The sequence below is a fragment of the Lemur catta genome, chromosome 1 (assembly GCF_020740605.2).
Source record: "Lemur catta isolate mLemCat1 chromosome 1, mLemCat1.pri, whole genome shotgun sequence".
In the NCBI taxonomy this organism is placed as follows: Eukaryota; Metazoa; Chordata; class Mammalia; order Primates; family Lemuridae; genus Lemur; species Lemur catta.
The window spans coordinates 224,571,339-224,598,784 of NC_059128.1; the positions used below are offsets into that span (position 1 = coordinate 224,571,339).

Consider the following 27,446-nt stretch of genomic DNA (forward strand, 5'->3'; position numbering starts at 1 on the left):
AGTTGCGTAGGGAAAAGCCATAAACTGAAATAGGAAGATCACAGGCTTGTGTGTGAATCAACGATGGTAAAACAATCCTTGCTGGGTTCAGTTTCTAGATGGTCCTCAGGAGCTCATCTAGCAGTCACTATCCTTTGTCCTGTGGCAGAGAGCTGCTCACACATACACTTTAGTTAAGAACTTATCAGGGAAACAGTAAAGTCTAGAAGGTTTCAAATCCAATTCCTGAATAATGTAAACCACAGTTCAATCTCAGAGCTGTCAAAAACAAGTAGAGATAGTAGCCCATCAGATACCCCCATCATTTGGGCAGAAATATGGTTAGAAATATCGTCAATCTCCTATAGCAACCAGGAAATTGGACAGTTTTTTTATAGGACTGGGCTTAGGAAAAAAACTGCAATCTACCAATTTAGACAAAGCATAAATACTACAGTAGAAAAAGTTCCCTCCTCCCCCACTACACACACCAAATGTTTATTACTCATTTGTTCTTAATGGGAGATGGAGGACATGAGATGAATACTGAGCAAAACAGCAAAGAATCAGAAAAACAAAGATATCTAAAGGGAATGTATAGACCCAGGGAGGGCAGGTATTAATAGTAAAAAAAAAAACCCAAAACACCAGAACTACCACCAACTGGGGCCTAATATCACCTAATCACATTTTCTCCTTAAATGAAAGTCCAAATAACTGTCAAATTACAATCAAAAGGCAAGTATATTCTCAGAATGAGAGTTCCCAATGATTACAAACTTTCAATCCTGATACCTCAGGCTTTACTATAGGGACATAACTACCAATTAAGTTGAACGCTAGTGTTGGCTGATTGGGGCACCCTCCCAAGTGATATCAAGGTTAAGTGACTTATTTTTGCTCTCCTGTACTCCTTCTTTCCACCTTCATGCTGACCATAGCCCTCATACAGTCTTTGTTCAGACTGGCCACAATAAAACTGTTTCAGTTTTAGTTTTCTTTTATAAAATATTTTCATGCCCTCTACCCTAACTCCCTGATTCAAATAACCCTGACTACACTGGGGTGTTTGGCCATCTCTTCCATGGGCACCTATTATTACAACTAGTTTCATTCAGACACTAACCCTAGGTGAAATTCAAAGTGCACCATGGATCAATTTCCTAAACAGTGATATATAAGTAGTGAAATCATCTCCTTTTAGAAAGTTTTATGAAATTAAATAAGACTCAAATGATGAACAAATGTAGTAGAAACACATTAGATTACCCTCTGAGGGATTAGATAACACTTTCCACTGAGTAATGAAGACAGGACCACTGTATAACACCAACATCTGTAGAGAATTACAAAACCAAACCCAGAGCTGCTTTAAGAAATCTGCTAGAGTGAATGGCAAAAATCATGAGACTTTGTCTATTTTGAAGAGCTCCAGATATATTCTACAGCCATCTTCTATAGCACACTCAAGCAATTCTTATACCCAGATGGTAGAGATTTTCTTATAATCAAGATCTCTCCTAGTTAAGCCCTTTCAAGGTGAAATAGGTTCAGACAAATTAAACACTTAATGCAAATGTGAATCCTTTAAGTTTTCATCCAAAATCACTGCCTCACAGTAAAAAAGAAAAAAAAAGTCATAGGTTCTCTCTAGCTCTTTTTGTTGATATAGTAATCTTCATTGACATTGGTGTAATTTCCCATTTAAAAAAAATTATTTAAAATGTACCATACATAACATTAAAAAATTAGAAAATAAAACATACAAAAATCTGTAATTTTTTACAAATGTTTCATGTGTGAAAGCTTAAACTTCTCAAATATTTTTAAAAGGCAGATCTATGAAAAAGTAACCTATACTCTTAAATTTATCCATAACAAAAGGACAATCTAACTTAATAGCTTGATTCAATCTAACTTGAATCTAACTTGAGTCCTTCTATAGATGTGTATCTCAAGAAAATAAGAAAATTGATCCATTGAGTAATTTAGCAAAACTATAGTCTCTCTTCCAGTTTACAAATAACAAGACAAAATAACTATACAACCCAAAACTTTAAAGTTTTCCATGTTAGACATTGTATTTTCAGAAAATGCATGTTTTCTACATTGCGTTAAAAAAAATCCTTAAAACTAAAGTTCTTAATTACATGAGGCACATTATATATCTTGTCAATAACTCTCTTCCATTAATAATGTATAGGTAAGCGACACTAAATATATATCCACTTAATTTGGAAAGGGTTCACCCTCTTATTTCATCTAGCTCTTATTTTGTAGGTCTCAGCTGTTAACTTTTATCAGAGGCCTTCCCCAAATCCAGATTATATGCCCTTGTCACATACTACTAATGGCACCTTCTACTTCCACTAACAAAGCATTTAAATACACTGTATTGTAACTGTCTAGCAGTGGGCACAGGTTGGTGCTCCAATATTTGTTGAGTGGAGAGGTCAAAAGGAAAATGGTCAGAATAGCCTCAAAGTGGTAGAGAAGTCAACCCTTCAGATTAGGCTAAAAATACGGGGTGGGGGTGTGGCAGAGGCAGGACAGTCATGGATGAGAAAACCCCACGGATGAGTACGCTCCTTTGTGAAGGAGAAAGGCTTTGCAAAGGCTTCTCAAAGTAGTAAGACCCCCAACAGGACAGTAAGACTGACTGTATGCTGTGACTCACACCGATCCATTCACTTTTATAATGACATATACGATGGTTTAAAAATTAGATGAGTCAATTTAAGAAAAAGGGTACATATTTTATTTTACTTAAAAGAAAGATTCACATCAGTCATGGGTCACTTAAAGCAACATAAATAAATAATTAATAAATAAATCACAAACTGGATAAATCTCACCTGTCATGGGGTCAAAGAGCTGATTAGCTTCTAAGTCTGTGAAAGTGCTACTACAGACAGGACATTTGAAGGAAGCCCGGTTGGTGGAATCTCTCTCATCGGTCTCAATCCTTCTTCTCATGTGATCCAACTTATATTTTACCACATTAACAAGAGTACGATAATTGATAAAGTAGTAGTTATGGCGAGTGGTTTTCCCATCTGCAGCAGTCTCTACTCTCATTCTGCATTTGATAAACTTGTCTCCCTTTAAATTATTCAAAACTGATCGAAGTTGCTTCCGATCAAACTTGAGCAGTTCCAGCATATCCTCTTCTTTCACACAGGGGTTCCGGATCAAGATGTCCAAGGCCAAGGCATGCTCAATGCCATAAAATCCCCGGATCACATACTTGGCTAACCTCTTCAATGCTGCGGGAACCTCGGTCAGGACATCTGGGTCTGCCATCTTTAGCAGCAAATTCCAACTTTAAATATACTGAATTCAGGAAAAAAGAGAAAATCAGCCAGGCATAAGGACATGGTAATTATCTTAAATCTAGAATAATCAACCCGTTCCTGGTAACTGATAGCTACCACTCTGCTTGTTGTGCCACAAAGGTACTCAAACATTGTTTTAAAAGACTTCTAATAATACCTAAGCATTTAAGAGAATAAAATTTTCCAGAGTACACAAAAGATTACACCTAAAAAGCCTGACACATTTCTTAAATGGTTACTTTCATGATCTATGGTGTGTCTGATTCTAAAAGTGACTTATTTAAAAAATGATATATTATGTCAAGTCCACTTTCAGAAAAGCAACACAAAAGCTAAATGAAGTGATCACTATTCTTAATGACATAGATCTTTGGGAATGCTGAAACTGAGAAACCTAGCAGTTGGAATTTCTTTTCTTGAGTAAAATTTTTCTAACAAAATTCTAGGATGTTTTACATAGTCGTGCTTTGACAATAAAATCACAACAAACCAATAAACACATTAAGTAATCACCAGTTGGTGTATCTGACAAATTCATTAACTGTTGTATTAACAAATCTGAAAGAAATTAGATCCAGACAGCTTTACAAACCTTAAAAAGTTAAATCTAGCAATTAAGACCATTCAATTCTTAAAAAGGAAGGAAGGGGAGGAGGAAGGGAGGGAGGACAGCCCAAGATATCCTTAAATATTGGATTCCTTATAGGACAAAGCAGAAGCCATGCCATGGCCCAGAAAGCTGTCTTCTCAAAGTTCATACTGGCATGTGGTTTAATTAAAAAACGTAGGCTTTGGAATTCAGAGTTAGACTATGTTTTGGTAGCTGTGTGATCCTGCACAGATCGCTTACTTAAAACAACAAGCCACACTTTACTCTCTGAAAAATAAGGATAGTATCAGCTACCTCAATGGGATTGCTGTGATTAGTAAACAAGAACGTAATTAAAGGGTTTAGAAGGCTGTCATTTACAAGGACAGCTTTTATATTGATTTAATATGTTCCCAACTAAGAATGACTAGGCTATCCACACAGACTACATCAAGATAAATTTCCCTATTTCATGGGGAAATTTTTAAGAGACATCGCATTGAACTATTTCCATGGGAAATCATATTGTTATTAATAGTAGTTCAAACTGATCCTTTTATTTGAAATCAGTGGTTACCAATCCTATCAGATTTAATACTTCTTTTTATAATATTTTGATATCCATAGTACCATACTATAAAGAAATTCCTAAATAACCAACCTATACACATATTTTGGGGAAAAAAATATAAAGCCCTACCTATAATAAAGGCAAAGGAAAAGGAAAGTCAGTTATAATAAAATATATACTTTAGATTGTAAATACTTAGGCATGATTATACAAAAGATAAAACAAAGTAGCACCTAGATCCAAACCTGGGGTCCTAGAGCTTTCCTATCACCCCAGGGCTTAAGGATGCCAGGCAAGTGCCTGGGTTCAACACCAAAGTAGTACCACAGCATACTACTGGACACATTTGTTCTCCTTTCCAATTTGGTCTATACACTGTACTTGAACCCAGTTTTGGATTTTGTTTTATATGCTCAAAATTTAGCAGAACACAACATATGGCTTCAGAAACCATTCAACAGACCAAAGAATGGTAGACAAATGTCAGCGTAACCTATTTTTCCAGTATTATTTCCTATTACTGTATTCTCCTCCCTCACTACCCCTACCTTATACACTCTATGCTCCAGATTAATAGTTCTCAACCCTGGCTATAAAGCAGAATCATCTAGGGAGAATCTTCAGAATATGAACCCTGGGCCCCATGCCCGTTTTGTTTCAGCTGGTCTAGGAGGGCCAAAGTAGGCATCAAACTAATTTTAAAAGCTCTTTAGGTGACTCCAATATACAGCAAAAGTCCCTCACCACTGCTCCAAACCAGGTCCTTGGCTACTGCATATCCTGCCAATGCCCATCTGCATGGAGAGGTCCCTGTGCCACTTATCACTCAGTCTGTTTCTTTTGCCTGAAACATCTTAGGAAGCCCTGAAGATTAGAGCAAGGGAGTGACATGAGGACTCTGTAATCCAACAGTTCTGGGTTTTGAATCCCAGTTCCACTATTTCTTAGCCAGTGATCCCAGGAAATTCTCAGCCTCAGTTTCTTCATATATAAAAAGCAATTAACAGTGCCTTACTCATACAGTTGATGTATGGACTGAATGGGATAATTCATGCAAAGTTCTCTGGCATAAGAGTTCAATTAAGTATTGGCATTCATAATAAGATCTCCTATTTAGAAAAGTGACTCTTACAGCAATATGAGGAACTGAGAGTATGCCAGTGTGGCTGGATATGAGGCTGACATGGTAGACAGAAGGCAGAGAGTGCATTCTTTTCAACTTTGTTTCTCCTGCTCCATGCCTGGTGCATGGTAGTCCTTAAAAGTTTTTATGATTAGAATACATGTGGGGCTGGGTAAGAAGGTAGGTGAGGCTGGGAGATGGACTATGTAGATAAAAAGAAAAAACAAGGGCCCCGAGAAGTCACACTCAGAAGTCTCTGGAGACCAGCCAAGTGAAGGTAGAGGCACTGTGGAAGTATAGAAGCTCTAGTAAAAAACTAAAGAAGAGAGCAAAAAATTGCAAGAAAACAAGACGAATGAAACTTATTACAGAAACAAAAGGATTCAACAATATATTGGAAATAAAGTACTAGAGTACAAAAAGTCTTAAATAGCTCTTTGTTTTGAGCCAGTGTAACCAGGAAAAGTTCTACTATGAGAAATACTAAACACCTAAAGAGAAACAAGTTTGGAAGAAATGAGGCATTCACTTTTAGATTCTTGTCTTTGAGGAAATACCATAGGATATTCCTCTGAAAATGCCCAGCAGATAGCTGAACAAATAAAACTGGAGTTCATGAATGAAATCAAGCTGTGCCACCCTGCTCAAAATCTCCATGTTCTGAAATCTTTCTTCCTGACTACTGCCTTCTCTCCTCCACCACTTCCCCTTCCACACTCATGCTGAATCTCCTGCATAACTCAATCTCTGGATTTCTTAAATTACTAAGGTCAGAGGTCTCAAACTGGTGGCCCACACACATTGTTTCACCCAGAGACTCTACTGAAATTTTCCTGAATTAGCTGCCAACATTTAAAAATCTTGAGAGTTCACATAAACTTCAACTTCCAGCTTCTCCTAAAAATTGGAAATATCTGAAGAAAAAAGTGAGCCCATGTTCCCACACGGAAACAATAAGATGAAGCTGAATAGCAGCTGACAGTGTTAGGGAAGAAGCTTGGCTGGTCTCTGCAGACTTCTGAGTACGTGACTTCTCAGAGCCCTTGTTTCTTCTTTTTATGTACGTAGTCCACCAGTCATCTCCCAGCCTTACCTACCTCCCTACCCAGTCAAGACCCACATGTATTCTAATCATACAAACATTTAAAAACTACTGTGCACCAGGCATGGAGCAGGAGAAACAAAGTTGAAAAGAATGCATTCTGCCTGGTCTCCCCATGTCAGCCTCATATCCAGCCACACTGGCACACTCTCAATTCCATGAGCTTTCCCTACTTCCAGGCCTTTGCACTTGCTGTTGCCTCTGCCCAAATCCCCTTCTCCTAATCATCCTTCAAGTCTCAAATGACATTTCCTCCTAGAAGCCCTCTCAGATACATCACAGTAGCCTAGAATGATCCCCTCCACGTGTTCCTCATAGCTCTTTCCCCTTGTACTTTCTCCATGTCTATCTAAGAACAGGGACTTCATCTTGTTCACCAATAGATATCCTGCATCTAGGCACAGCTAGGCAAGTACTTCCCTAAAACTTTCAATACATTTCCTAGGCACGTGTTTTTCCAACATGGCCCATCTTGTCAAGTTTCCCCCAATTCACTTCCTCCACTCCTGCTTTCACAACGGAAAAGAAGAAGCTACTGGACTCTCTCTTCTTAAACTTAAAATGCTTTTCGGCAGGAGGTGACTGGGTCAAATTCGCGATGTTAAAATTAAAAGATGATGCTGACTGTAGGGTGGAGAATAAAAGGAGTGGATGCGGGGAATCCTGTCTGGTATAACACTATTACGGTTCTAGAAGAACCTGAATTCTATGCACGTAACTGTGGGTTTTCAGTTACCATATTTCATGACACTTTCCACGCCTTCATACATAATAGCGGCAGACTACCGCGAAACCTCCGGACCCAGCTGTCCTCCACGAGCCGCGTTCAATAATGTTCGTTCCTCCCCATTGCCTGCGAGACCCCAAACTCCCTCGGACTCTCCCAGTTGGGTCCGGGGCTACACTCGGCGCAGCCAAGCCCGTCCTACCCGAGGTCGTACACTGGCCGCTCCCGGGTCAATGGTTCTTTGGAGGACCAAGAAGAGGACCAAGGCAAAAACGTAACTAACGAGAACAGGATAGTAAAAGAGAGGGGAGCGAAAAGGAGGAGAAACCATGAAATGCGACGCCAAGCCAGGGAACTAGGGACAAGGAACAGGGAACAAGGTTTACCGAAGCGAATCTTCGAATACTCCCACTACAGCTTCCCTCAGCGATTCAACTACCGGCTTAAAAGAGTCACGCCACTTGTGCGACAAAGAAAACGGCTTATTCCTGCGACCAGCTTTGGAACCCACCGCTAGCTAACTTTAACCAGATCAGCCAATCAGTGCTGCGAAGCCTTCAATCAAGACAGTCTCGCTCCTACCGGCCAATGAAAATGAAGGCCCTGCCCTCTAGGCCCAGCTCTGATTGGCCTAGAATCTCGGAATAGGCGTTAACGCCAGGAAAGCAGTGGCAAGATGGCTTCCCTGGATCGGGTGAAGGTACTGGTATTAGGAGATTCAGGTGAGCAGCTTAACCCACCTCTGGGTCTCCCGACACTTTTGAGTTATCCAATAACCCTCCGCTTTTACTGCTTTCCTCCCAACTTTCTGGCTTTTCGGCCTATGGCCGAAGTACCTCTCAGAGGCTAAAGACTACACTTCCCAGAGGACTTTGCTCCATTTGACGAAGTGGCAGCGTAGCGCCGTAGGGGGCTCCGAACCCCTGCTCTTCCTTTTCGCGGCTTTCTAAGCAGGTCTCTTGGGCGACTCCAGTTTAGAGTGTATTGTAGGTTCCTTTGTTTAAAAAAAATAAATGCAGGCATTGAGTATTGTATTGGGCGTGGTGCTAAGAAGGGCCATAACTTCAAGTGATTTTGTTCATTAAGGAAGTCAAACGTGCACTAAGAAGAATGACGCTGGCAGGCGCTTTGCATATATTAACTCACTTAATTCTGGTATCAGTCTTATTATCCCATTTTACAGATGAGAAAAGTGAAACAGAGATGTAAATGACAATCAATTTGAATCCAGGGTCCATTCATTTAGGCACTAAGCTATGTTATGCACTGATATACTGGGTGTTGGTCCTGTTTTAATTGGGCTTCTTGATTTCCTTGTTCTTATTTGACCTTAACTGCAAACCTACGTGCTAGATTGTAGGGAGAAATTAAGAATCTCATTCTGAAGCAGCTAGGACTTAATGCTGAGCGCAATTTAATCCTATTGTTAAAATCCTTTTTTTTTTTTTTTTTGACACCTGGGACATTTGAGAACTACAGTTCAAGTATGCATTTTCACCTCTGACCTCACTACTCTTCTCTTTTCCACCATAACTTCTAATCCAGCTCTCCTTAAGAACTTGAATAAATGCTTACTTTGCATTTTATACATGTGCTCTTCTGGAGTTGACTTTTCAGCATGTGCTGTGAGCAATGATACCGTGCTAGTAATACTTGGAAGTGGAGAGGACATATCCCAAAGAGCTTGAAAACTAACCTGACAGAAACTATATAAAATTGTGGGGAGAGGGAGGTTAAGAATGTTTTCACATTGCCTTTCACATTACAGAGAGCATTATTTAATATTCCCCTAAGAAAGTTGCCTTATGAAATTCTATAAACATAATTGAAATTTGTGTGAACTTCATTTCTTCCATCATATAACTTGAAGTGATGCTGAAGTCAGTTTAACAAACTCACTCACTTTTAGTGGTGAAGAAAGTACTGGTAGCGTAAATGGACTTGACAAGTATCACCCAGTAGAATTTAAGACTGGACTCCAGAACTAACACAGTTCTTCATGATATATTAAGTAGGTGTTCTCTCTCCTCTATAATTGCCTTTTCTATTGTATCTAACAATCCCTTCATGTTACAAACTGTTGGAACTAGTCAATTCATTTTTTTTCCCCCCAACAGGCACTGTATTAGGTGCTGGGGTTATAACTGTGGAATCAATGCATTACATAACAGGGGTAGAATTGGCTGCTGCAATAAATGTGGAAAAGTAATCAGGCAATTAGTACGCTTTCTTTTTTCTCATTGTGTTTAGTTGTAAAACAGACACAGCTGTGCTCTACAGAAAAGCGATTGATCTTGTCACACATGCAGTAATGTTAGGCTCTATGTGCAAAGTCAATTATCGTCTTTTTATCAGTTTCCTTTTAACAGCGAGTTAAAAGACAAGCAATTTAATATACTTTTTACACTTCATCTGCCTTTGCATTCAAACTTCAAAGTTTATTTTTGAATAAAGACCATTTCCCCCTTGAAATTTTGAGGGTTTCACAAATACATGAAGGAGTGACTTGAGATTTAGAGGTTTGTGTTTGTATCCTGTAGAGATATTTGGTAATTTAGTAAGGAATCCTGAAAGTCTCACTAAAATACTCTTTTCTCTTTGTTCTTTGAGAGATTAGAGATGAGCTTAACACATACCAACAACTATATTTGGAGCTGACATCTAATTATATTGGGCCATTTTTTCCCCAAACAAATCAAGTGCATTCTTTTGATCTAATTTAGTTCCAAAGGTAGAAACATAGAATTCAATCTCCCAGAAATCTTAGAGAAATGAATAGTTAACCACTATTCTCTAGCAGTTTGACTGTTCTTACTGTTTATGGTTGTATCCAGTGTTATCACTCACAGCAGTTAATTCATGGAGAGCTAGATGGTATTGCTGCATATTACCATGACGCAATTAAGCTAAACTAGGGCTTAAGTCTTGCATCAGGCTGGTGACTTAAGTGCCTAGTTATGTGCCGCCAGCATAAACCAACATACAAACACAGTATCAACAATATACCCTAAAGGTTACAGATAACAGATGCAATGCAATAAATTCGATGACAAATATAATCTTGTATATTTGTATTATAATGTGTGTGAAAAAAAACAAAGGGGAAACAGGAAAATGTTTGATTCAATTATATAATTACATGAGATGATTAATGTCTTTAATATATAAAGAGATCATATAAATCGATAACATTAAAACCCGGTAGGTAAATGGGCAGAGCACATCAACAGAGAATTTAGAAGAAAGACAGCTGATTTGCAAAGATGATCATAATGTATATCTTTACCAGAAAGTAAAGAAATGCAAACTAAAGCAAGATGCAGAATAAAGCACTTTTTTTCTCTTATCAAATTAACCAGAATGAAAAACCCATTACACGATACTATTGAGATGCAACAACAGCCATGTGCATGAGGTGCAGGCTCGTGTGTATGGCTGGTGGCAGTGTATGGCTGGTGTAACCAAATGGAAGTTATTTGTCAATAGGTATCAAAAACTTTAAATATTTGTTTCCTTTTATGTATTGAGTTTACTTCTGGGGAGGTATACTAAGGAAATGATTGTAGTTTTAAATAAAGGTTTAAACAGAAATAAAAACTTTCCCTAGCATAGTGAAAATATCAAAACATTTTAAATATTTAACTATGGGAAAATGGTTAAGTAAATTGTTATGTCTACTCTCTGAAGCACTTTGGAGATTGAAACATGTTTATGAGATTCTATAAAAACATGGGAACTTTTAGTCACTAATAAATACTGGGAACTTTTAGTCACTAATAAATACTAATTAAGGCCCTATTCTGAGTACTGAAGATAAAAAAGGTGAGTAAAACCCAGCCTCAATCCTCAAGGAACTTAAATAGACTGAATAAAACCTATAAACAAACAAGTGTAATAATGTGTTTTAAGTGCTCTGTAGGAAAATGTATAGGGTACAGTGGAGGCCCAGAGGATGGTGGATGGTACGCTTAGTTCTACCTGTGTGGAGTCAGAAAATACTTTATAACTAAAATAATGATGTGTCTTAAAAGATTATTTCACCTGGCCAATGGAGGAGGGGAGAAAGAGGAGAGGATGGATAAGATATTCTAGAACAAACTATTATAAGCAAAAATTTATGTTGTTTTATTGTTTTTAAGTATACCATGTATATAATCACAATAACCACATGCTTATAGAAAAACCCTTCTTATGGAATTAAAAAACCTAGATGTTGATAATAGTGGTTGTTGGCTGGTTTTTTTATACTTTCTAGATTATAAATATAACTTTTTATAATAAAAAATAAACATAAGTGATAGGTTCATACACAGTAATGCACACAAAGAGATGATGTAAATTTTTGATACAACTAGTAATTCATAAAAATTCACCAACTATGCTTGTCATAATGGAATCTCAAAATGCTGTTAAATGAATGGGTGACTGCACACATGGTTGTACAGGGAGAGCTCATTCCCTGATCTTTTCATACAGATCACTGAATGCTACCCTTAGCATTAATAATTAGATTGCCCTGAGCCCAAAAGAAGGTAAAGTGCTGCCTTAAAGTAAAGGGCCATGATGTAGAACAGGGAGTAGAGTTTTTCTTTTTTTCCAAAGAATAAGTCTGGACCAAATGTTTGGCTGCTTTTTTAAAAAATCACTATGTGGGAGAACTGGAGTGTCTAAATATGAAATTGTGAAATGGTGCGTCCCTTTCACTGACAGTGTTCACAGTCTGGAAGCCTCTCTAACAGGGTGCCACGGAAGGGACTTTGGCATTGGTGTTTGGGACAGAAGGATTACCTCTAAGATCTGTTAAGATCTGCACTTCTAAAATAGGCTAAATAGATGAAATCATTCAAAAGGAAAGGGATTAGTTAATATGGAATTGTCTTAGAACAGTGGTTCTCAAGGTGAGTCCTTAGACTAGTAGCATCAGTATCACCTGGGAACATGTTAGAAGTACAAAATCTTGGGCCCCATGACAGACCTGCTTAATCAGAAAGTCTGAGGTCAGGACCCGGCTTTCTGTGTTTTAACACATCATCCAGGTGATTCTGATGCTAAATTTGAGAGAAACACTGCCCTATACTATCTTCACTTTATTCACTAAAGCTTATGTTGTTGATAAGGTGTGAACACCCTTTAAACAATCATGCTTTACATATCATTATTCCTGTGTATTCTCAGCCTTACTTTTGCCATAATAGATTTCAGCATGTATCTTATGTGACTAGAGTGCCTATATCTTTTACAGGTGTTGGGAAATCGTCATTAGTCCATCTTCTATGCCAAAACCAGGTGCTGGGAAATCCATCATGGACTGTGGGCTGCTCGGTGGATGTCAGAGTATGTGTCTCTTATATTTTAGTTTTTTAGTAATCCTACCAAAGATAACTCCTTCAAACCACATGATCAAATTACAGTACTGTAGTCAAGATTAAGTAACCATAATAGCTGGAACTTATTAAGCTCCTACTATGTGTCAGGTCCTAAGCCAAATGCTTTTACATGTCTCTTCTTATTTAATCTTTTTAAAAATGAGATGTACAGATGCAAAAACTAAGGCACAGAGAAGTAAAGCAACTTGACCAGATTCACTCAGTTCATAAAAAGCAGAGTGAAGATTTAAACCCAGTTAGTCTGATTCCACAGACTTCAGCTATAATCACTTTGCCATATATCCAGAGTTCACTTAACATGCTTCATAAATAATTCTGCCTCAGCTTCGGTGACTATAGCTGCCAACTTTTGGCTAGAAATGTAGTGTAAGGGCAAAGACTTCTGGAGCCTCACGTCTGGGTCATCTGTTCTATATCATGTTTAGGAATCAAGTGCAATTTCCATCAAATTAAGTATCGTCCCAGATATTGTTGGTCTTTGCTAATACCAGTTCTGAGCAAGTCTCTGATCTGCTGACACACCTCTCTCCTTTAGTTAAGAAATAAATAGGGAAGGAATGGTAGATAGCTAGCTTGACAGTTATTTTCCTTCCTTTCTTTGAAGCGGTTGTTTCATAGGCTCTGATTTATATTGCTGCTGACTAGAAATCTTCTGTCAGATTAATGTTGCTTTCAAAACATTGGGTTTTTTTGTCTTTGATGTTCTGTAGTTTTGCTAACGTATGTCTAGGTGTGGATTAGTTTTTATTCATCCTATTCAGAAGTTGTCGTGCTTCTCATGTCTTCATTTTTCAAAATTTTAAGCCATTATCTGTTTGTCTTTCCTCTTTGCCTGTATCCTTCTCTTTTGAGCTTCTATTAGATTTTTGTCCCCCATATCTGTTAATTGCACTGTCATGCTTTTTACCCTTTATTTCTCCTTGCTGCATTCTGGATGATGTACTCATCTGCCTTCCAGTTAACTAAGAATCTCTTCAGCTATGTCTAATCTGCTTTATAACAATATCCACTCAGTTTTTCATTTCAAGTAGCTATAGTTTTTAATTTCTAGATGTTTCTTCTGGTTCTTTTTCAAATGTAAAAATTTTTCAGAATGTCCTGATCTTATGGTATCTACTTTTGATTTTAATCATTTTCAACATACTTATTTTATGGTTTCTTTTGGATTGTTCCATTTTTTCTGGAGAGGGGATAGTTATCCTATTTGCTGTACATGCTACTCTACTTCATGGAAATGTATCTCCTTGTGTGTTTTGTATTAATAATTCTTTGAAGATGATCACATCTTCAGCAGAATTTTTTTCCTCTCCTTTGGAACTCCTATAGGCTGTGTTGTGAAAGTATCCCTCTACAGAGCCTTTCATTTCTGTTGCTGCCAGAGCCCTGGGGATTTCGATTTCTAAGCTCTGAGTTTCCATGCCATCTAGATAATGTAAATTCCTCCAGCATCCAGTTGTAGCACAAGCCTGTGTTTTCCATTTCTTGTGGATGTTTTATCTACTCTCTACCAACCTACCTGAGGTTCTTGACAAATAGAAAGTTTTTTCTGCTTCCCTGAGCCTGTGGACAGAGTTTTTCCAGCTCTCTGTTTTCACTGACTGGGCAGCTCATCAAGGGTCCAGATTTCAAGAAGGGAACTACACTCTGGTCTTTGTCACTCACCCACATATATACTCTTACCTTCGAAGCTGGAAAACAGGTCTGCTATTCCTGGATGGACACTAAGACTCCAGGTACCAACCCTGGAAGCTATATCTGAATCTGTGTCGGTTCCCACTTCTCCCTCTGATTTTGAGTTTTTTCTTCATTTATAGCATCTGGGGGATATTCCTTTCTTTCTCTTAACTTTCTCTTGAGCTAGTCCCCTCTGTATGTCTGTCTCACTCTCTCTCTTATTTTTATAACATTTCTGTGAGTTTGAAGTAGGAGAGGTCTGTGTCTTTTCATTCTGCCATGTTCCTAAATCCACTGGCAGCTTTATTTAGGTTTGGGAGACCCAATAGCAAGTTCTGGACAAAATTTCCCTTTGGACTTTTCTAGCTGCCCTTCTGTAAAAGCATGTGATGTATTGAAAAGAAATACGTATTGAAAAGAAACTTAGATTTAAACCCCCACTTCCTGGGTGAGTTGCCTTTTGCTTCTTAAAGAGTGACCTTAGTTTACTTCTCTGAGGCTTAGTTATATCATCTGCAAAATAGAGGTAAATAATACCTGCTTCATCTAGCCTACAGGTTTGTAGAGACAAACAGAGAAGGTTAATAGATGCAAAGCTATGATCTAGTGCTTTACAATTTGAAGTTGAAATTGAACTTCAGTCTAATTTTTCTGCCCCTCCCTTTACCCCTGCCCTAATCCTCTTTTCTGTCTCCACCCAGAGCCCAGTCTGTTCATGTTATTCACCTTTTGTCTTGGTTTGTTCCCGCTTGTCTTGTTGAATAAGCTGAACTCTATACAATATTGAATAGAAGTGGTACTAATAGGCATCTTTGTTTCATTCCCAAGCTCATGGGAAATTTTCAGTATAATATCATTAAGTTAGGTGTTTGCTATAGCAGTTTTGTAGGTACATTTGATCAAATTAAAGAAGTTTCCTTCTGTTCCTATTTTGGTGAGAGTTGATATCATGATTGGGTATTGAACTTTATCAATTTTTCATGATAATCCTGATTTTCCTTCTTTATTCTATTACTGTGGTAAGTTTATATTGATTTATTTTTAAATGTTAAACCAATCTTGCAATCCTGAAAGAAATCCAACTTTGTCTTCTTGTACCAGTCTTTTCATATACCATTAGATTGAGTTTTCTAATATTTTTTTCAGATATTTGCACCTAAATTCATGAGAAAGATTAACCTGTCATTTTCTTATAATCTCTTTATGGGGTTTTGGTATCAGACTTATTCTAGCCTCATAAAGTGAGTTGGGAAGTATTATCTCTGTATCTATTCTCTGTAGAGTTTTTTAAAATTGGTGTTATTTCTTTCTTAGATAATTGAAAGGATTCATAGGTAGACATCTGGACCTAAGGTTTTCTTAGTGGGAAGTTTTTAGGTAACATTAAAGAAAACATGAAAATGACTATTTTTTCTTGTGTCAGTTGCAGCAATTTATGTTTTTGAAAGGATTTGTCCATTTCATACTAAATTGTCCCCCCCAAAATTGTTTTTCTGTCTTCTAATTGTCTTTTTTTTGTTTTGTTTTTGAGACAGAGTCTCGCTCTGTTGCCCAGGCTAGAGTGCCATGGCGTCAGCCTAGCTCACAGCAACCTCAAACTCCTGGGCTCAAGCAATCCTACTGCCTCAGCCTCCTGAGTAGCTGGGACTACAGGCATGTACCACCATGCCTGGCTAATTTTTTCTATATATTTTTAGTTGTCCGGTTAATTTCTTTCTATTTTTTTAGTAGAGACGGGGTCTCATTCCTGCTCAGGCTGATCTTGAACTCCTGAGCTCAAACTATCTGCCTGCCTCAGCCTCCCAGAGTGCTAGGATTACAGGCGTGAGCCACCACGCCGGGCTCCAATTGTCTTTCAATAAGACAATTAAACCAAGAGACTATTTACTAAAAATCCTACAGAGGAAATCCATTTTCATGGGTAATTTCATGAGTATGGGTAATTTGTGGCTTTTATTTTCTTGATCAATCTTACCAGAAGTCTGCCATAGATTAATTTTTGGCTTTATTGATTTTCTCTATTATGTATCTGTTTTGTGTTTTATTACTTTCTGCTCTTTATTATGTCTATACTTTTAATTTGCTGTCTTTTTTCTAACTTGTTAAAATGAGTAATTTCTTCACTGATTTTTTTTTCAAGCTTGCTTTTAGAGCTCTCAGGCTCCAAAATTTCTTTTTAAGCACAGCTTTAGCTGCATCCCTGAAATTTTATTCACTATCATTTAGTTCAAAATATTGTTTAATTTCCATGATGATTTCTTCTTTGACTCATGGGTTATTTAGAAATGTGCTTCTTAATTCCAAACATTTGACAATGTTTATTATCTTTTAATCATTGATTTCTAGCTTACTTTCATTGTGCTTAGAGAATATATGCTGTGTGATTTCATCCTTTGAAATTTGTTGAGATTTGCTGCATGTCCCACTTTATGGTCAATTTTGGTAAATATTTCATGTGCACTCAAAAAGAATGCATATTCTATAATTGGGTGCAGTGTTCTAAATATGCAATTAGGTCAAGCTTGCTAATCATTTTGTTCAAATCTCTATCTCTACTGATATTTTTTGTCTGCTGCTTTCATCAGTTACTAAGCAATCAGTATTATTAAATATAATCTCCAACTATAAGTGTGACTTTGTCTAGTCCTGATTTTAGTTCTGTCCATTTTTTATTATATGTATGTACTTGGAGGTTATATTACTAGGTGTATACTAATTTAAGATTGCTTAAACTTCCCGAAGGATTTAACATTTTATTATTGTAGTGTGTTCCTCTCTATATCTGGTAATACATCGTGCCTTGAAGTCTGTGTTGTCTGATATTAAAATAGCTAAACCAACTTATTTTTAGTTAGTGTTTGTATGGATTATCTTATATACATTTTTTTCACTTTCATAATTCCTATGTCCTTATATTTATGGTGTGTCTCTTGTAAGTAGGATGTAGCTAAATTTTGTTTTCATGACCAGTCTAACAATCTTAGTCTTTTAATTTGATTCTTGGGCCTTGCTCCCAGATATTCTGATTCAGAGTTATGCATGATGCACAGGAATCTGCATTTTAAGATCATCTGAGATGATTGTATACCTTGAGGAACACTGGAGAGGGGGTGGAATTGGATTTCCAAGTGGATATAGAAATGGCTAATGACAGGACTTAGAGCAGAGGGCCAAGACTAAGAATCAGATGGTGATAGGAAGCTAGTAGGTATTAACAGTAAAGCCGGGGGCTAAGGGGAGTGTATCTTTTGGTCCAGAGCCTCTAAAGAACACAAGTTTTTTTTACGTAAGGATAGAGGAATGGCTTGGAGAGTAAGCTTGGAGAGTAGCTTTGGAGAGTAAGCAAGGCATTTCCTATTTTTTAACTCCGAGATAATTAGAATGTTAAAGAATAAACAGCATCTGTCTGAGAGGGCATAAGGAGAAGTTGTATCTTCAGGGTAGAGGCAGGGATTAGTTAATACAATGAGGTTAGGGATGGGATATAATGGAATTTTGTAAGTGTGAAGTAAGATTCTGGGAGAAAAGTGGAACTATTTAGAGGAAGGAAAACAATTGAGGGTTGAATGACAAGAGAGGAAGCAAAAGATTTTGGGAATAAGAATATGAGAGACACATTAAGGACCTAACAAATATGGTAACTGGGGATAACAGGGATATAAATGTCTTGAGTGTAGCTGGTGGCAAAGTTTCCAAAAGAAGCTTTATCTCAGCAGTCCCCTGTATATGAGGATGGTGGCTTGATTATGTCTGCAAGGAATGCTTTTGTGCAAATCCCAGAGAGCAGACCAACATGAGATTACTAGTTAATTCTCAAGACTTTGACCAAGTTTTAGACGTAACAGCAGCGATTCCCTTTGGAAACCCCTGCTTTGGGAAAAAGTGAAGTTGGAATTCCCTAGCAGTTAGCTTATGCTAGACAGCAGATTTTGTTGTTTTTTTTTTTTTTTTTTTTTTTTGAGACAGAGTCTCCTTCACCCTAGGTAAAGTGCAGTGGCATCATCATAGCTCACTGTAAACTCAAACTCCTGGGCTCAAGCAATCCTCCTGCCTCAGCCTCCCAAGTAGCTAGGACTACAGGTGCCCACCACCATGCCTGGCTAATTTTTTCTATTTTTGGTAGAGATGGAGTCTCTCTCTCTCCCTCTCTCTCTCTCTCTCTCTCTGGCTGGTTTTGAACTCCTGACCTCAAGCCATCCTCCCACCTCAGTCTCCCAGAGTGCCAGGATTACAGGTGTGAGCCACTGTGCCCGGCCAGAGTGCAGATTTTTGAACTTTGTACATAGTTCCAAGGAACACTGGGGAAAGCATAAAACTGCGCAAAAGGAGACTAGAATAAAGGATACGTAGTCAAAGACAAAGGTCATATAATAATGTGACTGATTTTACTAGAATGAGTGTGGTACTAACTGATTCCTTTAAGGACAGTTTGACCTGCATTATTATGGAAGAATGGGGCATGTGTGCCTGAAAATGACCTTGCTGTCATTATTGTTCATTGTTTCTTGGGCTTGTTGATTTCTGTCTTCCATTTTTGAGAAGAATGCATTTCTTGAGTGACAACATAAGTAAAAAGCATTTTAACTATAATCTTAAGGAAAGTTGTCATAGACATGTAAATCATTTTGGCTATTGTTATAATAAAGTGAACAGTTCTTCCGTCTAGAATGAATGCTGAAAGCTTATAAAGGCTTTACCTAAATAGCTTGGGAGAACACTGTCTTCTGTAGTAGCTTGTGTATTACAATTATAGTTTCTATGTTATTGAAACCTGTGAGAGGAGAGCTTCAGAATTAGTATAGATACATAGATACACTTTCTTCAAAACTCTTAGAAACAGTTGCCCCATTTAGCTCACTTCCAATCTATTAAGAGCCAACTAAAAATAGAGATGATAAAGGTGCTAATCGTTTAACTTCAAGTACTTGGTGAAGCTAATGAGTTTAATGTATGTACTCAGTAATTATTAACATTTTGGATTTAGTATTTGGTAGAGAGGTGTTCATTACTGAACTGAAAGGACAAGAAAGAAAAGTCCTATTTTATGGTATGCTTCATTCATTCATGTCTTCTAATTTTGTTGCCCCAATTCAAATAGGACTGATAATAAATGCTTGGCTAGGCTAATTATGAAAACAAGACTTACAGAATTTAATCTTTTTTCAAATTATAAATAAGAAAATTGATTTGTCATGTCTAGTTCTCTTTAATGGGATTTTAACTCTCTGATTTACACATTGCATAAAATCAATATTTATTGAATTTCTCTTTGGGCAGCATAATAATGCACAATCACTGGGGAGAAATAAAAGGTATAGTCTGTATCCTCACTAAGAATATGAGGTGGGATCTAATAGCTGGGACAAACATTTTTTAGTGCTTCCTTTGGCTAGGCATCCACTTACATAATAACTGACTTAATTCCTACAACAACCCTTCAAGGTAGGCCCTATAAGTGTCCCTATTTGACACATGAAGCCATTGAGGCACAGAGGCATTACATGACTTGTCCAAGATCACATTTCTAGTAAGTGATAGAGTTTGGATTCAAACCCAGGAAATCTGGTTCAAGAGCCTGTGCTCTTGATCACTACTCTGTATTGCCTTGTGTTCCAGAACAGTACAAAGAAAAAAAGTATTTTGATGCTGTTCAATATAGTAGCCACTAGCCTCATGTGGCAATTTAAATTTAAGTTAGCTCAAATTAGTTCCTCGATTGGCCAAGACACATTTCAACTGCTCAGTAGTCACATGTTGCTAGTGGCTACTATATTGGACGTTTCCATCATTGTAGAAAGTTCTATGGGACAGTACTGGTATAAAAAATAAGTATTAACAGTTCAGGAAAGTAAGTGCAAAATTATAGTAGGTGTTAATGATTGAATAGGTGGCCTGGGTAAGTGGGAGGATGAACTATTCCCCCTAGAAGGGGATTATATTATAGGTGAAAAAGAGGGAAATGATAATAAGTTCAGTTCTAGAAGTAGTAAAAGGAGGTATCTTTGTGCTGTCCAAGTAAAGCTCTTCTGAAAGCATTTAGAAATGAGATGCCAGAGTTCAGCAGAGAATTCTGACATGAAATCATCTATATAGAAATAACCCCGAACCATGAGAGCTGATAAGATTTTTTAAAAAGAAAATTTAGAAAGAGAAGGAGGAGAACCTTGGGGTATGTTTAGAGAGTTGAAGGTAAAAGAGGAGTCCAAGAAAGATTGATCAGAGAGGTAGGAGCATAGCCAAGATGATGGAACTACCACAAAAGCAAAGAGAGATGAGAATTTCTTAAAAGAGGGATTTCTTTTTAGTATGAAATACTGTAGAGATATAAGGACTGAGAGAGAAAAAAAAATACTGGATTTGGTGATGACAAAGTTGGCACTGACCTTTGAAAGTATAATAGAATGGTGATGTTAGAAACCAAATGATATGCCAGGTGCATTGGCTCATGCCTGTAATCCCAGCACTTTGGGAGGATCGCTTAAGGCCAGGAGTTTGAGACCAGCCTGGGCAACATAGTGAGACCCCATCTCTAAAAATAAAAAATTAGCTGAGCGTTGTGGCACATGCCTGTAGCCCTAGATACTCAGGAGGCTGAGCCCAGAGGATCACTTGAGCCCAGGAATTCAAGGCTACAGTGAGCTATGATTGTGCCACTGTACTCCAGCCTGTCTCAAAAAAAAAAAAAAAAAAAGGAAGAAAAAGAAAAAAAGAAATCAAATGATGTGACTGGACAAAGAGGAAATATAGACAGAGATTTAAAATTAGTTTTTCACAAAGTTTAGAGGTTAAATAAAGGAAAGAATGGGTACAGAATAGAATGGAAAGTGAAATTTTTTTTTTAAACATAGAGGAAATGGCTTGACTGAAGGCAAAAGAGGAGTTATTGGAAATGAAGACGCAGTTAGCGGTAATGTTTATTCATTCATTCATTTGTTCATTCAATGCATATGTTGCATACCAACTCGATACTAGACACAGGGCAAGGAACTGGAAGTATAGCAGTGATTGAGACAAATTAATTTCTGCTCCTGTGGTATGTTCTCCTAGTTGCTCATTTTTACCCTTCTTTCTTTTCTCTCAGCTCTCCCCTAAGACCTACTTTCCTTTTCTGTTTAGTAATAATTCTGCAGGCACAAATACTAAAACAAATTTATTAGCATCTACAACATCCAGTGTTCTTTCTTGATGTGTGTCATTTTCTTTACTAAATTTGTTTCTGCTTTTTAAAAGTTACAATGAATGAACTCTTCAAATGAGACAAAACCTTATGTATGTAGGTCTTGATTTGGTTTCCAGTAAAAAGTTGAAAACTCAGTAAACGAGAAGGTCCAAAGTGGCAGTGACATTGAGAAATACGGTTCCTTTTCCCATTTGATGATCAGTATACTTTTGCTTCCTGTTAAGAAAATCCTTCACTGAATAGCTCTAAGGTCTGAAATGACTTTAAGTATCAGATCCTTGATAACCTGTTTTAAATATAAAAACACTTCTAGACCTATAATCCTAGCACTCTGGGATGCCAAGGCAGGAGGATTTGCTTGAGACCCCTTCTCTACAAAAAAATATGAAAATTAGCTCATTCCTGTAGTCCCAGCTACTTGGGAGGCTGAGACAGGAAGATCTCTTGAGCCCAGGAGTTTGATGTTGCAGTGAGCAATGATGCCACTGCACTCTAGCCTGGGCAACAGAGCTAGACTCTGTCTCTCAAAAAGAAAAAAAACATTTCTTATGGTTTTGCATTACCCCTCCATCATGTTGGGCTCTTAGTATAACAAAAAAGTAGCACTTATTGTGTCAAGAGAAATATTTGTTATAATGTCAAGCTTTCCTTTGGAGATTACTCAGCCATGTGAAAAATACAACATCATAGCTATAAGTTATAAGATACTGGTTTAAAGTTCATAGGACACATTCCATGTGAATTTAAGTTAAACTTAGCCAGTATTCATTGAGCAAGTTGGAAAGGAAGGAGGGCACCTTCTCTTTTGATTCTAGAAGGAAACATGAAAAGATTTGATTAGGGAAGGTATTTTGTGGTGGTGAAGAGTATAGATGAGTGGGTCAGCCTGGCTTGAGAGTATGCATAGCCTAAAGGGTGCTAGCTAACAGACTTGGTACAGTGCAAGGCTAAGAGGGCATTCTCCCTATGAATTTATATTGGATGGTGGCTATTCTCAGAATGAGTTATAGTCTTTTATGGGAGGCAACATTAGACATTTGAAATAATTGTAGAGAAAAAACTGCTGTATTGCAGTGGTTGCCAAACTTAGTTATGTATGAAAATCATGTAGGGAGCTTTTTTAAAAAATAGGGTCTTTTGAGCCCCATTCCAGAAGCTTCTGGAATGGTCCAGGAATTTGTATTCTTTTGACAAACTTCCTACTGGTTTTGATTTAGTTTGCTCTCAGAATTGCATTTAAGAAGCACTGGAATTCAGTAAAATAATAAATTAAATATAATAAAGCCTCAGAGGATGAGATATCTTAAATTTATTCATTTATTTAACAAGCATATCCAAGCATCTAACATATGCTAGTTATCATGCTATTTTCTAGTGCTACAAAGATGAATAATACATAGTCCTTGCTCTTAAGCTCAGAGTCTAATAGAAGAGGTATTGGTAGATAAATAAAACAGTGTGCTTAGCAAAATGATAGAGGTGTACAGGGTGTTATGGAAGCAAATAGGAGTACCAAACCTGCCCTGGTTGGTTTGGGGCCAGGAGGAAGGTAGGATCAGGAAGGCTTCACTGAAGTGGCTGAGCTTTTTTATAACAGATAACTTACTCCTTATAACACCTTGCATTGTTTTTTCCATTGTTTTACTTTGAAATCTTGTAAAAAAAAAAAATGTATTATTTACCTTTCCCTGCCTTCTTACATATAATAGAACTCATGTAATTTAACATTTTTATTGATGATTTGGCATGATTACATATTATTAGTCATTTATGCTGTATTGCAAAATAGTGATTCCTTTTACTGCAGTATACAGTATTAATTTCCACTATCCAAAGTGGTCCCCAAGTGCTATGACTATACTATTCTCATGTTTCTGTCCTTTTGTCTTTGTTGTCAGTCTGATAATTATCTTCTTAATATCAATGTGACTGTCTGTAGAGTACCATATTTACTTAAACTTTTCCTTGGCCAAAAGGATTTGGACAAAAAAATTGTGAATAAGTAAAAGTGTAAAGCATTTTGTTGAATATAGTATATGAGTTTTAGTGCATTTTAAGACATCTGTTTTAACTACTGAGCTATCTTGGCTTTTTTTTTTTATTATGTAAAAGCCAGTAGATACTTTAGAAATCACATAATACAACTCCTTCATTTTATAGGCAAAGAAACTGAGGCTCAAAGATACTAAGGATGATTAGTGGCAATCAAGGAGTATAATCTAGAGCTCCAGATACCAGAATAGTTCCATTCCCTAAAATCAGCAGTTCTTAACTAGGGAGTTACAGCAGAATCATTTGGAGAATTGTTCAAAATACGCATGCCTAGGATTTAATCCCAAAGGTCCTGATTCAGTAAGACTGGCATGTATATTTAAAAAAAAAATTTTGGAAGATTCTGATGTATACCCATGAACCCCTATACTTTAATCTAGTTGTCACATATCATAATTTGTTTCTGAATAGTTATATAGTACTGGCAATAAATGCCTATAAAGCCTAGACCATGAGAAAAAGGAGACACTTTGGAGTTTACTCTGAGTGAGAAAGTCACTGGAGGGTTTTGAGCAGAAGAATGTGATATGACATCACTTATATTTTAAAAAGATCACCCTAGCTACTATTTGGAAAACAAACAGGGTAGTTGAGGGATGCCTGTAGTAGGGAGGCCAGGTAGGAGACCATTGCATTAATTCAGGCAATGAGATAGATGGAGGCTTTGACCTGGGTGGTAGTAGCAGAGGTGGGGAGAAATAAACAGATTTTGGATATATTTTTAAGGTCAAAGCAATAAGATATGCTGATAAATCAGATGTGCAGTTTGAAAGGAGTCAAGGATCACTCTTAAGTTTTTAGCCCAAGTAACCGGAAGGATAGAATTGCCTTTTACTGAGACAACAGAAAACTGGGAGAAGAATAGGTTTGGGAGTAAGATTAGAACATTATTTTTGGATATGTTAAATTTGAGGTGCCTGTTACACATCTAAATTGTAGTCTACTGGTTATGGTAGTCTAAAGTTCATAGGATGGATATGTTTGAAATTCATCAACATAATGATGACATTTAAAATCATAAGATTAGATGTAATTGCCAAGAACACGTATTGATAGAGAAGAAAAGAGACTGAAGAGCTAAACCTTGGGACACTCCAACAATTAGAAGTCAGAGAGATAAGGAGAACCCAAACAGAAACTGAAAAAGACTAGCCAGTGAGGTAGGAAGAAAACCAGGAGAATGTGATATCCTGGAAGCTAAGTGAAGAAAATATTGCTAGGCACAAGGAGTGAGTAGTTATGTCAAATGGAGTAAAATGAAAGTGTTAATTGACCATTGGAGTTAGCAATGTGGAGGTCATGTGACCTTGACAAGGAATAGTTCAGGGGGGTGATTGGGATAAAAGTTTGATAGAAATGAGTTCAAAAGAGAATGTGAAGAAAATAATTAGAGCTGAGAATAGCTAGCCTCTTTGGAGGGCTTTTGCTGTGAAAAGGAAGAGAAAAGTGGCATGGTAGCTGGAAGAGGACATGAGGTCAAGGGAAGGTTTTGTTGTTTTTGTTTTTTTTTTAAGGTGGGAATCTCATGCACAAGAGGAGATTTAGTTTGCTCCTTAGGGAGCAAACTAGCCTTAGGGATACAGACAGCCTAAGATAACAGCAGGAGGGAAAGCAGATTATATGGGCATAGATGAAAGAGGGTGGATAGATATGGGAAGAGCAATTTGTAGACGTTCTTTTCTAATTGCTTCTGTCCTAGGAAGCAAGGTTATTAACTGTGACTGAGGATGGGGAAGAGTGATTGGAAGTTTAAAAAGAAGAGAAAGTATGAAATCATTATCTGGAAGAGGAAAAGGGCAAATGGACTGTGGAAGTGATTGAAGGATAGGTGCAAAGGTACACTTAAAAAGAATCCAATCAGCTTGAATGTATATGTTTGTGAGCTCCACCTTCAGCCAGCTGGGTTATAGACATGGAATAGGGGAAAAGGTGGATATAATCGGGGTTGGAATTTTGTCAGATGAATATAATTGTGAGCAAGTGCCAAAGGAGTGACTGTAATGATGGATCGTGGAATTTATGCTTAGGAAGGAAATGAGGCTTTGAAAGTGGAAGGGAGAGCTGTGAAAGATGTTAGGATCAATTAACCGTAGGGTCTTCTGGAGTCACAGATTATTAGAGTTGGAGTAGTAAAGAGAGTAAGCTTGAAAGATAGGAGGTAGTGATCAGAGAGAGTGAGGTGTAGACATGGAATGTCCAATGCTTTAAACTGGAATGAGGTAAGGATGCTTACCAGTTTGTTTAGTGGCTGTAATAATTATTTTAATTGATTGATTTGCTAGGTTCATGACTACAAAGAAGGAACCCCAGAAGAGAAGACCTACTATATAGAATTATGGGATGTTGGAGGCTCGGTGGGCAGTGCCAGCAGTGTGAAAAGCACAAGAGCAGTATTCTACAACTCTGTAAATGGTAAAGCATTTTTTAATTTCTCCCAGATCCTAATGGTTTAGGAGTATAGATCATCTGAAAAGAAATGCTATGGCACGCCAGATTTGTCTTAATTTGAGAAAACTCTAATGTACTCAGAACTCTCTCAAACTGCATATCACATTTTAGTTTATGTTTCTAGATTCTAACCATGTAATTCAGAACATTAAACATCTGCTTTGTCTAAGTGTTTCTATTTAAATTATTGTCATAAGCTAAATATTGAGAAGTAAAATTGTATTTTGGGTACTTGACAAAAACATGGAACTTTGAAAACATTGTCCTCTGGGAGTCAGTTGAGTAAGTACAGTAGGACCATAGAAGTTCCATAGTCTTAAGCAAGATGTCACAGAAATAGAGATTTCTTTCATCTGCCCTATATAGTTATAAAGAGCTGCCTTAGAGTGTTTTTAGGGTTGTGGAAATTTTATCCAGTTATAGGTATTCAAATACCTGGAGCCGACTTCCAGATGGAGGTGTATAACAGAGACATTTCCCTTCATAGACTGCCTACTCTGAGTCAGGGAACTAAACTGTTTATGCCTGTGATTTGCCAATAGAGTTTCTTTTTTTATCTTCTCTTTATTAAAATTCATTTTTTAAAACTTTTTTTACTGTGAAATATAATTTCAACTTCTCTTTGATTAGTATATAAAAAGATTTGGCATGTCACCCCTTTCCTTCTGATAAATGTGTAGCCATTAATGGGACTTCATTTATGCTATGCCTAGATCTCATTCAGTATTAGGTAAGCATTGCATTTATTCAGTACATTCATTCTTCATATTCCTCTTTCAGAATCTTCCCATATCATAAGGTGTTGTAGATACTACAAAAACAAGTAGTGAAGGTTCTTTTCATTGGATACATATCACAGAATACAGGATGAGTTGTATCGGTTCAGACCCGTGGCCCATTTAGAGAATTTTACCTGAAAGTGTCACAGTTTAATTGAAGAAGCAAAATATTCATAAATGAAACAAAACCCAGTTATAAGATGATGACATTAATATAAGCCATCATCATGCAAGAAAGTATATATAATGATGGCATATATTAACAGAATGTATATAAATGAGAAAAAGAGTAAGATAAGACTGATATAGTATGAGGTGACTTCTTAGAGAAAAGGAGAGAAAGAAATGAAACCTGGTTTAGACTTAGACTCAAGTGATAAACTTGTATCAGTCAAATGACTTGTCAAAGCAGATGTCAATCTGATCTGGCCCAGGAAGTTTGGATATATAAATGACACCTTTGCTGTCTAGGTATTTTTGAGACAGAGGTAGGATAAAAA

The 27,446-nt window shown here is 37.2% G+C and overlaps 2 protein-coding genes across 2 annotated transcripts in view; one reads left to right on the forward strand and one right to left on the reverse strand.

Annotated features, from left to right (window-relative positions):
* The window catches only part of GTF2E1 (general transcription factor IIE subunit 1), a 33,297-nt gene extending 25,349 nt beyond the window's left edge, over positions 1-7,948 (reverse strand). The window contains exons 1-2 of the mRNA XM_045540179.1: positions 7,813-7,948; positions 2,835-3,312 (exon numbers count right to left, since the gene is read on the reverse strand). Coding sequence (XP_045396135.1) covers positions 2,835-3,282 — 448 coding nt within the window. The 5' untranslated portion in view covers positions 3,283-3,312; positions 7,813-7,948. The remainder of the gene's footprint in view (positions 1-2,834; positions 3,313-7,812) is intronic.
* A 100-nt stretch (positions 7,949-8,048) lies between these two features.
* The window catches only part of RABL3 (RAB, member of RAS oncogene family like 3), a 36,911-nt gene continuing 17,513 nt past the window's right edge, over positions 8,049-27,446 (forward strand). Inside the window, exons 1-3 of the mRNA XM_045540180.1 lie at positions 8,049-8,148; positions 12,669-12,760; positions 26,002-26,131. Of these exons, the coding sequence (XP_045396136.1) occupies positions 8,103-8,148; positions 12,669-12,760; positions 26,002-26,131 (268 nt within the window). The 5' untranslated portion in view covers positions 8,049-8,102. The remainder of the gene's footprint in view (positions 8,149-12,668; positions 12,761-26,001; positions 26,132-27,446) is intronic.